Source organism: Saccopteryx leptura, chromosome 1 (genome assembly GCF_036850995.1).
Source record: "Saccopteryx leptura isolate mSacLep1 chromosome 1, mSacLep1_pri_phased_curated, whole genome shotgun sequence".
Classification (NCBI taxonomy): domain Eukaryota; kingdom Metazoa; phylum Chordata; class Mammalia; order Chiroptera; family Emballonuridae; genus Saccopteryx; species Saccopteryx leptura.
In genome coordinates, this window is record NC_089503.1 from 184,204,622 (window position 1) to 184,219,207 (window position 14,586).

The following is a 14,586-nucleotide window of genomic DNA, read 5'->3' on the forward strand; positions in this document are numbered from 1 at the left end:
AAACGAGCAAATCACCGGGACACTTGTATTTACATGACATCTACTATTTATTAAGTGCTATGTCCACCTTTTCTCATGACCTATGAGTGAGTCAATCCCACACCCTGGAAATAGTCCACAAGTTTACAGGTACAGGGTCTTGTTTCTCAGGACTGAAAAGGCCTTTCCACTCATCTCTGTTGTTCCCACCGCTGCCTCTGCAAGGGATAGGGGTAGATTCATGGCAGGGCCTCCCTCCCCATAGCAGGCAAACGTCAGGAACAGGGTTTCCAAAAAGAACCAAGAAGTCAGCACAGAGCTCAGGTCTCCTCGCTGCCACTTTGAGGCGTTTGCTCTTAGATTTTCCCGTCCTACTGGAGGGCTGAGGAGCAGGTGGCGGGACTGACACGTTTCATTGGGACAGCAGCACAGCCCAGGAGGCCTTGGGTTGTGACCAGCCTTTTACAGTCCTGGGAAGGAACAGCAAGCCAGGAGAACCGGGGGTGGGTAGGGGCCGGGTGGCCACCTGCCACTTTACCACTTGATCAAACGTTGGCATTTTTGGACTTCCTAATACCTTAGTCCAAGATACACAAAATAAGCAAATCCTCCTAAATTAAGACGCCTTCTCCAGCTACACTTCTGTCCCCTCGCCCTCCCATGATTAGTTCTAAGGCAATTAGAAAATCAAACCAAAGCTCCCCAAAGCCGTCGGGCGCGCGCCATTAGTGCAGTGCATTTCAGCACCGGCCTCGGGGACGGACGCCATAGGGAGGGGTCAAACCCTAGTCTCGTCGCTCCCGGAACCGCTTTGAGGCAGGTGTCCCAGGTGCTAGGGATCGACAGAACTTCTGCTGGCGCTCGCCAAAACCTTTTCCCCAATAAAATGACCAACTGGCCAGTCCACCCCTTCTAGGATGATCCTGTTCAACGGGGACGTCCCTGCCGAGAGAGGAGAGACTGCTCCGTGACCTACATAGGTCTTCGGGAGCCTCGCCGCTTCCCACCGCCGACCCTGAGGAGACCCCCGACCTTCCGTGCCGCCGGCACACACCTGCGCTCCGCGGAGGGTCCCAGGTTGGGGCAACGCGCACTCGGCCGCCCACCTGTGCTGGCTGCGAGCTTCACCGAGCGCGGAAGCTCCACTGGGGCCCGGACCGCTCTGCGGTTCCGAGACGTTCCCACGGACACCTCCCCCCCTCGTTTCTGCCCTCAACCCCTGAGCCCACGGAGCCCGGGTCGCTGCCCGTCCGCATAGCCCCGCCGCCACTCACCGGGCGCCGCTCACGTGCGGGCTTTGTCTCTGGCGCGGCGTGCGCGGGGCGCCAGGACGTGCGGCATCGTACTGTGGGCGCGGGCGGGGCAAGGTGGGAGCCCGTCAGCAGCCTGCCGGCCGGGGAGAGGCGGCGGCGGAGAGCCCGTGTCTGCAAGCGCAAGCGCGGCCAGAGGGACCCCAAGTGTCTCGTGCGCTCAGCCTTGTGTGCGGCTGCAGGAGCGTGACCCCGGCCCACCCGCTTCACCCACGGCAGGCGCGCGCGCTCCAAAGCACGGTCTCCCTGGGCGCCGGGAAATCCCGCCCGCCGCTCACGTCACTGGTGCGTCACGGGGGCTCCCGCGCGGGGCTTCGCGGCCTCAGCCTCGGACGCTTCGCCTCTTGTCCTCCGTCGGCACCCGCCGCCCAGCTTCCCGCGCCTTCTCTCGTTACCTCCACCCTCTCTCACCCGCTTTCCTCCGCCCGCCTACCATCGCCTGCGTCCTCTGCCCCCTGCCCAGCCCCTCACGCTGTCTCCCATCGTCCCCTTCCCGAGCCCCCAGCCTCGCTTCCTAGCGCCCGTTCCCCGCGCCCGCCCAGCACTCCGCCGGCATTGCATGCCGCCTAAGGCTGGAGGAGGTGAGTTGGGGGGTCGAGGTGGGGTCCCTGTGCTCGTAGGTTCCGAGACCAGAGCCTCGTGCAGCTCTGTTTTTGCCTGGGGGTTGGTTCCAGGGACAGGCTGGGCTGGGCGCGGCAGCTGCCACCCATCACCCAGGAATACAAAATATAGCCTGCTCCCTCGGGGGCAATAACATTTACGCATGTTGATACTTACTGAGAAGGCTAGCTGCCCGGGCTACGTGACTGGAGGTGCAGGGCTGCCCAGCCGCCAGCACCCGAGTGAGAGCCGGGCCTCCTTGGGGGGGCGGGAACCCACGCCGGGTATTCGGGGGATCAGAGGCCGGTTCAGCACAGAGCTGGATCTGGGTTTTTATTTAGCCTGAGATATGTTACACGGCTTCTAAAAAGACTGTTTAGGTCACTTTTATGTAATCATGATACGGTTGGGTTTATTGAATTATTGAGGTGACAGTGATTAATAAAATTATATGTGTCAGGTGTACAATTCTAGAATACACCATATGAATATTGTATGTCACTACCCTAAGTCAAGTCTCCAGCCATCACCATTTATTCCTTTACCCTCTTCTACCTCCCACCGCCTCTTTATTGTTGTCTGAGTTTTTGTTTCTGTAATCCCCTTAACATTTCACCCAGCCCCCCAACCACACTCCCCTCTAACAGCTACAGTCTGTTTTCAGTATCTGAGTCTGCTTCTATTTTGTTTCTTAGTTAATTTTGTTCATTAGATTCCACATATAAGTGAAGTCATACGGTATTTGTCTTTCCGTCTGGCTTATTGCACTCACCATGCTCTTCAGTTCCATCCATGCTATTGAAAATGGTACCACTTTCTTTTTTTATATATAGTATATTGTGTAAATATACCACAAGTGGTTTTAGCCACTCATCTACTGATAGACACTTGGGCTGTTTCCAGATCTTGGCCGTTGTAAATACAACACTGTAATGAACATAGGCTTTCAGGTATCATTGGCTAACATGTTCTCCCATTCAGTGGGTTTTTTCATTTTGTTGATGGTTTCCTTGACCGTGCAAAACCTTTTTAGTTTGATGTAGTCCCATTTGTTTATTTTTTCTTTTGTTTCCCCTGCCCAAGGAGATATGGCAGAAAAAAAAAATGCTGTAAGAAATACCCAAGGTTTTACTGCCTATGTTTTCTTCTAGGATTTTTATGATTTCAAGTCTAACATTTAAGTCAGTAATCTATCAATCTTTTCATATGCCTGTTGGCTACCTGCATGTCCCCGGGAAAATGTCTATTCAGATCCTCTATCCTCCAGTCAAATTGTTGTTAAGTTGAATCAGTTCTTTATATACTTTGGGTATTAACCCCTTAGTGTAAACATCACTTGCAAATATATTCTCCCATTCAGTTGTCTGTTTTGTTGATGGTTTCCTTTGCTGTGCAGAAGCTTTTTAGTTTGATGTAGTCCCATTCATTTATTTTTGTTGTTTCCCCTGCTTTTGGAGCCAAATTCATAAAAACACCACCGAAAACAATGTCCAAAAGTTTAGTGCCCGTATTATTGTCTATGTATTATAGTGTTTCAGGTCTTATGTTCAAGTCTTTAATCCATTTGGTGTTAATTTTGTGTTTGATGTTAGATAGTGGTCTAGCTTTATTGTTTCTTTTTTGGTTTTGTTTTTTTAACAGAGAGAGTCAGAAAGAGGGACAGATAGGGACAAACAGGAAGGGAGAGAGATGAGAAGCATCAATTCTTCGTTGTGACACCTTAGTTGTTCATTAATTTCTTTCTCATATGTGCTTTGATGGGGAGGAGGAGGGAGCTACAGCACTACAGCAGAGTGAGTGACCCCTTGGCTCAAGCCAGCAACCTTTGAGCTTAACCCAGCAACCCCCCAGTGACTGTGGGGTCATGTCTCTGATCCCAGGCTCAACAGTGACCCTGTGCTGAAGCTGGTGAGTCTGCACTCAAGTTGGATGAGCCCCGCTTGAGCCAGTGACCTCAGGGTTTCGAACCTGGGCCCTTCGCGTCCCAGTCCGATGCTCTATCCACTGTGCCACTGCCTGGTCAGGCTGCTTTATTCTTTTGCATGTGGCTTTCCTGTTCTCCTGGCACCACTTATTGAAGAGACTTTCCTTTCACCATTGTATATTCTTGGCTCCTATTTTCTTAAATTAGTTGCCCATATTAAGCGTGAGTTTACTTCTGGGTGTTCAATTCTGTTCCATTGGTTTGTGTGTCTGTTTCTCTGCCAGCACCAAAAGTCTTTTATATTTACCATTTCCTGTACAGGTCATTCATTTGTGAAGATCCAAATTTCTATTTGGTATCATTTCCCTCTGCCTGAAGAACATCTTCTAGCATTTCTTGTAATGGAGATCTGTTGGTAAATTGTCTCAGCTTTAGTTTGTCTGAATAAGTCTTTATTTTACTTTCATTTTTGAGACTTTTTTTTTTTTAGGTTGGCGGTGTGAAGCCGTTTAAAGGAGTCACTGTTGCGCTTGCACAGTTTCTCATGAGGGACTGAGAGCATCATTCCTTCTTTTCTTGGCACGTACTACATCTCTTTTTCTGTGTGTTGATAAGGTTTTCTCTTGATCACTGGTTTTCCCATTGTGGTTATGAGGCAACTTGGTGTGCCAAGTTCGCTGCCAACTTGGTAAGACCAGTTTAATGTACATTGGAAATTAGTCAAACTTTGCCACAAAACAATCTTTTCTAAAGTCATCCCTTATAAACTTCATTCAGGAGAGAAGAAATAAGCTCAGCACTTGAACAAGAAGACTAGCACAGTCCCAAGAGATCTAGTTATTTTGGCCTCAAAGGACACATTGTATTTTTTAATTTCTCTCAAATAGCTGAGTTGCAACCTAGTTTCCCTAAAGTGTCAAGATTTCTTTTTGTTGTTGTTCAGGTCATGTAACAGTAAAATTATTGGCACTTCTTTCTTGCTTTGGCAGATGTAGCTGCTCTTATAATTGTGGCGTTTACAGCAGGATTCCCTTGACCTAAATTGAATTCTTACCATCAAGTTCTCTTAGAGGACCCTGCAATCCACCTGCCCAGCCACCACCACGCTCCATAACTGCACATGCTGCATGTTGGTACAGCTGGTTCCTCCACCAGCCCAGTCTCCAGGAGTGCAGGGGACACCTGCACCCTCAGCACACAGTAGGGGCTTTGTACAGATCTCCCGGTGAGGGGAGGTGTTTGGTGTTTTCTTTAAAATGAGTGGTTTCACTAGAAGACTGACCATAGTCCATTGAAGGGTATTAAAGGTTGAAATATAAAATTTCTCACAAAGACAAATTAAGAAATGAAAGTTATCCTTTCCTAGTGACATAAATTGATAGAGGAACTGCAGAGAGAGCCTATGTGGGTTATAAAAGAAGAGACATCAAAAAAAAAAAAAAAGACATCAATTTGAGATCTGGTCATAATGTTTAGATTGTATAAAGAATAAGTCTTCAAATCTATTTTTATGAAATTTATTCCCAACCTGAAGTGGCAGTGTATACAAAGAGCTTATAATTTATAGAAATGTTTGCTACAACATGCACATTGTGAAGTGTTTCAAGCATATACATATTGTTTCATGCTGAATAAATAATCCCCCTAAATTTTTATTTTTACATAAAATATAATATTGTACTCTTAACAAGACCAGTTATTTTGTATATTTCCTCTTTAGATAAATGTTGAAATTCAGCTGTAAAAAAAAGACTGAGTAGCAACCCTATTCTAATGGGACAAATTTAAGGTTCTCAGTAGAAAAATGGAAGCTAGATAATAGCTGAATTTTTTTTTTAAACAAAGCAAATCACTTCAACATGAATAGAAATACTGCCATCTCTGCACCTGCCTGGACCTCGGAACTCAGCTGGCCTGTGCGAGCACAACGTGCCTCCACCACGTGGTGTGCCGATGCTCGACGCTTGTGCAGGCCACTCACTGCCTTTGTAGGGATCCTTTTTTTTTTTTCCTTTTTGTATTTTTCTGAAGCTGGAAACTGGGAGGCAGTCAGACAGACTCCCGCATGGGCCGGACCGGGATCCACCCGGCATGCCCACCAGGGGGCAATGCTCTGCCCATCTGGGGTGTTGCTCTGCCACAACCAGAGCCATTCTAGCGCCTGAGGCAGAGGCCACAGAGCCATCCTCAGCGCTGGGGCCAACCTTGCTCCAATGGAGCCTTGGCTGCGGGAGGGGAAGAGAGAGACAGAGAGGAAGGAGAGGGGGAGGGGTGGATAAGCAGATGGGCGCTTCTCCTGTATGCCCTGGCCGAGAATCGAACCCGGGACTCCTGCACGCCAGGCCGAAGCTCTACCGCTGAGCCAACCGGCCAGGGCCCTTTGTAGGGATCTTGATGCAGATTCTTGGGAAGTGTGTTTTATACAGTTTTTAAGCAGAATGTTTTAGAAAGTCTGGAAGTTAACAAAAGTAGTTCTGTAAACACCATAGGAGTCAAATAGCAAACACGCCAGTTCATTCTCAGGCAGGAATACATGTTACTCGGCTACTTTACAAAGCCAATAAAGCAGCACCCAGGTAGAAGTGTAGCCATCATACCAGGTAGAGAGACTATTCCAAGAGCTTCAGGAACTCTGTCCTCAGGGTGGGTGAGTCTGCTGTGGCGAAGGGTGAGATGTTTGTTTCCACTGATCCTCAAATACTCAGGTGGTGCAGGTCAGTAGAACCAGAATGGTAACTGTTTCCTAAAGGGATTACTCTGCCTAGTGTTTAAGACAAAGTAAACTATCACCTTCTCTTTTGGGGAAGAACCACTTCCTGCACATTAGATCAAATGTCTCATCCAGACCCTATTATTAACATCTGTGCAAACTCTGCAGATGGAGGGTTCCTGCTACAATTGTTAAGAGTTCAATGCTCTGTGCACAGCAGACACGAAGAGGATTATCACTATGCTTGCATCTTAGCGACTCAGCTAAGGGTAGTCAATAAGCTAGCGTTATGGAGTTTAAGTAGTATTTTTTTTTTTTTTTTTTTTTTTTTTTTCATTTTTCTGAAGCTGGAAACGGGGGAGAGACAGTCAGACAGACTCCCGCATGCGCCCGACCGGGATCCACCCGGCACGCCCACCATGGGGCGACGCTCTGCCCACCAGGGGGCGATGCTCTGCCCATCCTGGGCGTCGCCATATTGCGACCAGAGCCACTCTAGCGCCTGGGGCAGAGGCCACAGAGCCATCCCCAGCGCCCGGGCCATCTTTGCTCCAATGGAGCCTTGGCTGCGGGAGGGGAAGAGAGAGACAGAGAGGAAAGTGCGGCGGAGGGGTGGAGAAGCAAATGGGCGCTTCTCCTTAAGTAGTATTTTTATGAAGACAGAATGTATCTGAAATCAAAGATACCCTGTTCTTGTTTGGTAGCTGTCTACTTTGAGCTAAGAAGGCAACTGATAGAAACTGCCTTTTAATAGTAAGACTCATTAATATCTGTTTTTAGTATTCAGATATTCCACAAACTGGTGCATAGGTACCCACTGAGTAATTTATTTCTTAAAGCAGCAGTTATCAAATCCTAAATTCTTTACCTTTTTCTTTCCTTTTTCTGGGGGGGTGGCATAAAACTTTTTAAATATAATTTTTAGAGTATTTTATAATTAGCTAACCAATTTAAATTACATTGGACCTTTTGGAATAATAGAAAAAGGAGTGACTCTAATCTTCTTTAGAATACCCTTGTAAAAAAAAATACTTTAAGGATATGATTTTAACTTCCTGTACAAGACTTCAATCCTGTTGGTCAGTGCACTGTCACAACCCTCCCAATTATCACTAACTTAGAACAAAACCTTCCTCTGAGGATCCTGTGAGGCTGCAGAGTTTTGTGCAGATGAATAGGTTTTATCATTATTTGGAAGGTTTGTTTGGTCACCCATTTCTTCAGGTTCAATCTCCTAAAACAGGTGATGTCCCAAATCTGGTACGGAGCTGAAGTGCTCAACGAGTGTAGTCCCCACCTTCATCCAGCGGCGTAGCTGCTCAGGAAAGAACAGAACATGGGCTGCTTCAGGCGTTGCTGGTCCTTCCGACACCAGGCAATAACAGTCCCTTCACTGTTCACTGTGTACAGATGGTGGCCGTCACAGGAAAATGTGAGGCTGTAAAAAAGAAAAAGTCCTATTTGTACTGTATATCACTTAAAATTGAATTATCATATTGGTGACCACATAGGAATGTGTAAAGAAGTTATGCTATCTTGACTGGAGCAGAGAGACAAATAACTGCCTATGGCCCATCGGTTTGACTGTGATTCTCATAGTTTAGGGGCTCTTCTGGCACATTTATGACACTCCTTCTAACCAGGTAACACAGAACAGTGTCAGGATCCCAGAGACCAGTACATGCCATTCCTTCATTTCATGTTCTCTTTGTATTTTCCTTCTCACTTATCCTTTATTACTTAAACAACAAATGCTTGAGTATAGGAAACTTTAAAAAATATAACAGCACTACATTTTTTCTTTATAGAAATAATTATTTGAGGAGATAGTTTATTTCCCTGAAAGAGAAAAAGGTAAAACATAACAAATTATTAATTTAGGGTCATTGAACTTTAAATTTAGTATATTGAAACTAAACTGGCCCTGGCCAGTGGATAGAGTGTTGGACCAGCCTGTGGATGTTCTGGGTTTGATTCCCAGTCAGGGCACCCAGGAGAAGTGACCATCTACTTCTCTCCTTCTCCCCCCCTTCTCTCTTCCTTTCCCACAGCCAGTGGCTCAGGTGATCCAAGCATTGTCCTCAGGCATTAAAAATAGCTTGGTTGATTTGAGCATTGTCCCCAGATGGGGGTTGCTGGGTAGATCCCGGTTGGGGTTCATGTGGGAGTCTATCTTCCTTCATATCATAAAAAAAGAGATAAAAGAAATATATTTTACTAGAGTAGAATTTGAATCACTTATGTCCAGTCGAGTTTGTGAAGTCAGATTTGCCCATGGGAAATGGGGGAGAGGGAGAGACTATCTGTCTTGCTGAAGACACACCTGCAGCTCTCAGCCACCATTTTGGTATTTTCAATAAAGAAGGAAACATATCACCACTACAATTCAAGAGGCCTTCCCTGAGCACTACCCAGCATGCCAGTCTGTCAGACTCAATGCCTGACTCAGTTTTTAAGCACCATGAAGACAAGGACTGTGCCTCTTTTGGCCACTGGGTCCTGGACAACCTGCTGTTGGATAAATGTTGTCTATTTATAAGACTCTCATCATACATTTCTTTAGGTCTGTGTGCTTTAATATCTCTAACAGAAACCCAGCCACAGAATATGTTACGAAGAAGAGAGTAGGAGGTTTTACCTTACAATCGGCTTATTTGATTTAGGAAATGTAATTTCCCGCACAGGCTTTAGGTCCCACGTACTCCATAACCTAGAGGGGGAGAGCATCATCATCTAATTATGCAAACTAAAACTTCCTTCACTAAGAAAACTTACATATTTGTTATTTATTAAAAATCACATGTAAGGAACACAGTGAACAATGAACAGCAGGACTTCTGGGGAGTCTTCAGGGGTGGGGATGGCAGTAAGGAAACCTAACTGGGTATATTTTTGTATTATTAATCTTTAAGTTAACAAACAATATAAAATTTCAAAACCTCACTAAAGCTATCTTTATTATTTATAAATAAAACAAGTAACTGAAGAACCTATGTCTGAAGGTGATTTTAAATTTCTAATTGTTAAACATTAATATGCCTATATATTAAAAACTTATTTTTGAAACTGTTGTGTCCTTGTGACCAAAAGCAGACAGAGAATCAGGATGCATCTCACCTTATGGTTCCATTTTCTAGTCCTCCCGCAATCACATTGATGGATACTCCCTCAGGCTGGTTGGAGAAGGCAACAGAACAAATTATCTCTCTGCAGTGCACATGTCCCACGAGGTCCCCATTCACTGTCCAGAGTCTGAGGTCACTGCCTCCACCAGCTAAAACACAAAAACCAGGTCATTTGAGTGTGGCATCTCCAGCTCACCACCCTAGGCCCCAGATGGGCACCCCTTGGGACCAAGCTTGTGATGGAGTTTATAGACAACTCCTGACTGTAGGACGAACAAATAAAATTACTACACTGTAAATCACATGAAGCTTTGCATGTTTATCTAGAGACAATGAATGACCAGTAAAAAAATAAAAGATCTGCAATGAGAGCAACAGGAAAGTTAATCATGAATCATAATATATTAGCACATGAACTCCCAAATCTGAATCTGAAAGTACCCAGAAAGCTAAACAATTTGCAAAAAGAAAATATCCTGTGAAATCATCTACAAGAAGCGACTTGTGAAGGAGATCCAAGATGGTGCAGAGCAGGTGGATGTTACACTCCCCTCCTCCCAGGATCAAACTACAGTCACAACTAAATTTAAGAATAATTAACCTGAAAAACCAACTCAAGAGTAATAAATGAAGAGGAGTCGTATTACCAAGGGTTCAAAGAATTCAGAGACTGGTAGGAAGGATAGAGATGAGAAGAGGACTGGCTTGGCTCCTACAGGTGGCTGCCAGGAGGGATATCTCAGCCCTTGGGGGGATGTTTCCCCCTGGAAAGTGTGGGGCCCAAATGCCAAGCTGGACTCCCCAGCCCAAAGCACCAGAGTCAAGAAGAGGTGCTCATAGCATTTGGCTGTGAAAAGCAGCAAGGTGTCTGCCAGAAAGAGATGGGAGTCTACAGAGATATGGAGTCTGCAAGGCCGACACACAAAATCTTGTTCACAAACACTTACCCTGGGCTCTGACGGAGGGAGGGCTGAGTGGACAAGAGTCACAGGAGAAGAGTATGCAATGGTGGCACTAGTAAGAGACATAAGGGGACAGCTACCAAAACTGTGCTGAGTCACTCTCCCACACCACAGCAATCATCATTCTTGGGAAGAGCATTCCCCTCTGTGTGGCAACAGCCTGGGAGAAAGACATTTGCCCCACCCTGCAGAGATTAGGCCCTGATAAGGAGTCAGCTGCCTTGGCCAGTGAGTAGAGGTCTGGACAGACTCAGGGAGTGGCAGTGCCTCTGTTGTCTGGCTTTGTGAAGGGCATTCCCCTCCCCCCCACTTTCCTGTGAATCTGATTGGTGCTTCCCCTCACAAGAGACTCAATAGACCCATACTCCTGGCTACCAGCAGACCCACACTCGGCTCCAAGGCTCGACCAGCCCAACTCCTAGCGTCTCCACCCTGCTGAGGTCAGGATGAAATCCAGAACAAACTGTTAACCTGTGGCTCAGGGGTGGAGACCTCACCCACCACCTTCCCTGAAGCCTGACTGGGCACCTCCCACTCAGGGGAGATCCAAATCCTCCCAACTCCACCAGAGGCTCTTTCAGTGACAGAGCCTAATAGGCAGCCAGCGGATGGAGGTGGATCTCAGGGTGCATTGGGACTTTTGCTGACCTGCCCCTGGGCCAGCTGGTGGTAAAAGCTGGCCATGGTGTGCAACTTGGTCCTTCCCATGTGCACCTGAGCCCAGCAGAGGCAGCCACAAAGTGTGGGTTGCTTGTAGCTTGAAACAGGTGGCTGAAGGCCAGTCACAGGCAGCATCTTACATTGGCCTGCGCCAGGTTCCCTCCCAAGATGCCCAGAACCAACACAACCAGTGGCCAGCATTAGATAACATCAGAGTAAGATCCATTAGCTTCACAAGCAGTATATCCAAAGAGAGAGCTTGTGACACACCAAACCCAGCTGAGGTAAATTCCACTTCCTGTGGTCAGCACCTGCAGAACAGCCTGAATGCACTGGTTGAGGTAGAGTCTCATAGTCAGCCAGCCTGAGGGTCAATCCCATGTACAACAAGCCAACAGCAATCTAGACTCAATTACAACAGGAGGGCCCACATAACCCATACAAGGGACTTTCCTGGAGCACTCGGCTCAGGTGATCTAGGCAACTGCACCACTAGACCTAATAGAACACCTACTACATAAGGTCACTCCACGAAGACTGGGAAACAGAATCTTCTAATACATAGAAACAAACACAAAAAGGTAGCCAAAATGTGGAAAAAAGAAACCAATCCAATATGACAGAACAGGAAAAATCTCCAGAAAAAGAGCTAACTGAAACAGATAAGGAGTTTATCAGATATAGAGTTCAAAGTAATGGTTATATGGATACTCAAGGAACAAAGTGAGAACTTTAACAAAGAGGCAGCAATATATAAAAGGACACAGAGCCTGACCAGGCGGTGGTGCAGTGGATAGAGCATCGAACTGGGATGTGGAGGACCCAGGTTCAAAACCCCAAGATCGCCAGCTTGAATGTGGGCTCATCTGGTTTGAGCAAGGCTCACCAGCTTGAGCCCAAGGTCGCTGGCTTGAGCAAGGGTCACTCAGTCTGCTGTAGCCCCCTCATCAAGGCACATATGAGAAAGCAATCAATGAACAACTAAGGTGCTGCAATGAAGAATTGATGCTTCTCATCTCTCTCCCTTCCTGTCTGTCTGTCCCTATCTGTCCTTTTCTCTCTTTGTCAAAAAAAAGTAAAAGAACATAGAAACCATAAAAAGGAACCAATCAGAAATGAAGAATATAATATCCAACATCAAAAATACACCTGAAGGAATAAACAGTAGGTTGGATGAAGCAGAGGATCGAATCAGCGATAGAAGACAAGGTAGGAAAAAACAACTAATTAGAGCAGAAAAAAGAAGTTAAAAAGAACAAGAATGATTTAAGGGATCTTTGGGACAATATGAAGTGCAATAGCATTTGCATCATAGGGGTACCAGAAAGAGAGTAGAGAGAGCAAGGGATCAAAAATCTATGTGAAGAAATAATGACCAGCCTTGGCTGGCTAGCTCAGTTGGTTAAGAGCGTTGTCCCAAAACAACAAAGTTGGGGGTTTGATCTCTGGTCAGGGCACACACAGGAAGCAACCAATAAATGCATGACTGAGTGGAACAACAAAGGAATGCTTCTTTTCCCCCTCCCCTCTCTTTCCCTTACTCTCTTTACCTCTCTAAAAATCAATCAATAGATAAAAATCCCTGGCTGGGTAGCTTGGTTGGTTGGAGCATTGTCCAGAAGCACAAGGGTTGCCAGTCTGATCCCCAGTCAGGGCACAGATTAATGTTCCTGTCTCTCTCTCCCTGCCTATCTAAAAAAAAAAAGAAAAAAGAAAAAAAAAAAAAAGAAAAAGAAAATGGAAAGAAATAATGACCAAAAATTTCCCTAACCTGGTTAGGCACTCAAGTCCAGGAAGCGCAGAGTCCCAAACAAGATGGACCCAGAAAGGCCCACACATCATAACTAAAATGGCAAAGGCTAAAGACAAAGAGAGAATCTTGAAAGCATCAAGAGAAAAGCAGTTAGTTACTTACAAGGGAGGTCCCATTAGACTGTCAGTTATGTCTCAATAGAAACATTTCAGGCCAGAGGGATAGGTATGAAATATTCAAAGTGATGAAAACCAAGGACCTACAACCAAGATTACTTTCCCCAGCAAGGCTATCATTTAAAATTAAAGAAGAAATAAAGAGCTTCCCAGACAAGAAAATGTTTTTAAAAGTTCGTTATCACCAAACCAGCATTACAAGAAATGTTAAAGGGCCTTTTTAAAGAAAATAAAAAGCAAAACCAAAGAACAACAAAGAAACACAATTTTAATAAATGGCAATATCCCTGGCTGATTATCTCAGTGGTAGAGCACTGGCCTGGTGTGTGGAAGTCCCAGGTTCAATTCCTAGTCAGGGCACACAGGGGAAGCGACCATTTGCTTTTCCACCCATCTCCATTCTTTCTTTCTTCCTCCCACCTCCAGTCATGGTTTGAATGGTTCAAGCAAATTGGCCCTGGGTGCTAAGGATAGCTCCATAATCTCACCTCAGGCACTGAAATAGCTTGGCTGCTGAGTAACAGAGCAGCAGCCCCAGATGGGCAGAACATTGCTCTGTAGGGGGCTTGCTGGGTAGATCCTGGTCGGGGCACATGTGGGAGTTTGTCTCTCTGTTTCCCATTTAACTAAAATAAATAAGTAAATAAATAAAAATTTTAAAAATGGCAATAAATACGTATCTATCAATAATTACTTTAAATGTAAACGGCTTAAATGCTCCAATAAAAAAACACAGGGTAACTGAATGGATAGAAAACCAAGATCCATATATATGCTGTCTACAAGAGACCCACCTCAGAATGAAAGATACACACAGACTACAAATAAAGGGATGGGAGAAGATAATTCATGCAAATGGAAATTTAACACAAAGCTGAAGTACCAATACTTATATCTGACAAAACAGACTTTAAAACAAAGGCTATTCGAAGAGATAAACAAGGATATTTCATAATGATAAAAGGATAAATCCAGCAAGAAGATATGACCTTGTAAACACTTATGCACCCAACACAGGAGCACCTAAATATGGACATAATGGGAGAGAATGACAGTAATACAGTCATAGTAGGGGATTTTAATATGCTATTATTATCAATGGATAAATCATCCAGACAGAAAAATCAATAAGGAAACAGTGGCCTAAAGTGACACATTAGATTAGAGGGATTTAAACAATATCTTCAGAACATTTCACCCTAAAGCTGCAGAATATACATTCTTTTCAAGTGCATACGTTTTCTAGGATAGACCACATGTTAGGGCACAAAACAAGTCTCAATAAATTTAAGAACATTGAAATCATATCAAGCATCTTCTCTGACCATATGATATGAAACTAGAAATAATCACGAGAAAAAAACTGAAAACCACATAAATACATGGA

At 45.3% G+C, this 14,586-nt stretch overlaps 2 protein-coding genes across 4 annotated transcripts in view; both read right to left on the reverse strand.

Moving 5' to 3' along the window:
* The window catches only part of GNG4 (G protein subunit gamma 4), a 53,052-nt gene extending 51,570 nt beyond the window's left edge, over positions 1 to 1,482 (reverse strand). The window contains exon 1 of the mRNA XM_066382692.1: positions 1,254 to 1,482. The gene's annotated coding sequence lies outside the window, so the exon portion shown is untranslated. The remainder of the gene's footprint in view (positions 1 to 1,253) is intronic.
* A 3,832-nt stretch (positions 1,483 to 5,314) lies between these two features.
* The window catches only part of LYST (lysosomal trafficking regulator), a 249,598-nt gene continuing 240,326 nt past the window's right edge, over positions 5,315 to 14,586 (reverse strand). For all 3 annotated transcript variants that reach the window (XM_066382725.1, XM_066382706.1, XM_066382715.1), the window contains 3 exons: positions 9,641 to 9,797; positions 9,162 to 9,233; positions 5,315 to 7,961 (listed from right to left, as the gene is read on the reverse strand). In XM_066382725.1, the coding sequence (XP_066238822.1) occupies positions 7,823 to 7,961; positions 9,162 to 9,233; positions 9,641 to 9,797 (368 nt within the window). In that variant the 3' untranslated portion in view covers positions 5,315 to 7,822. The remainder of the gene's footprint in view (positions 7,962 to 9,161; positions 9,234 to 9,640; positions 9,798 to 14,586) is intronic.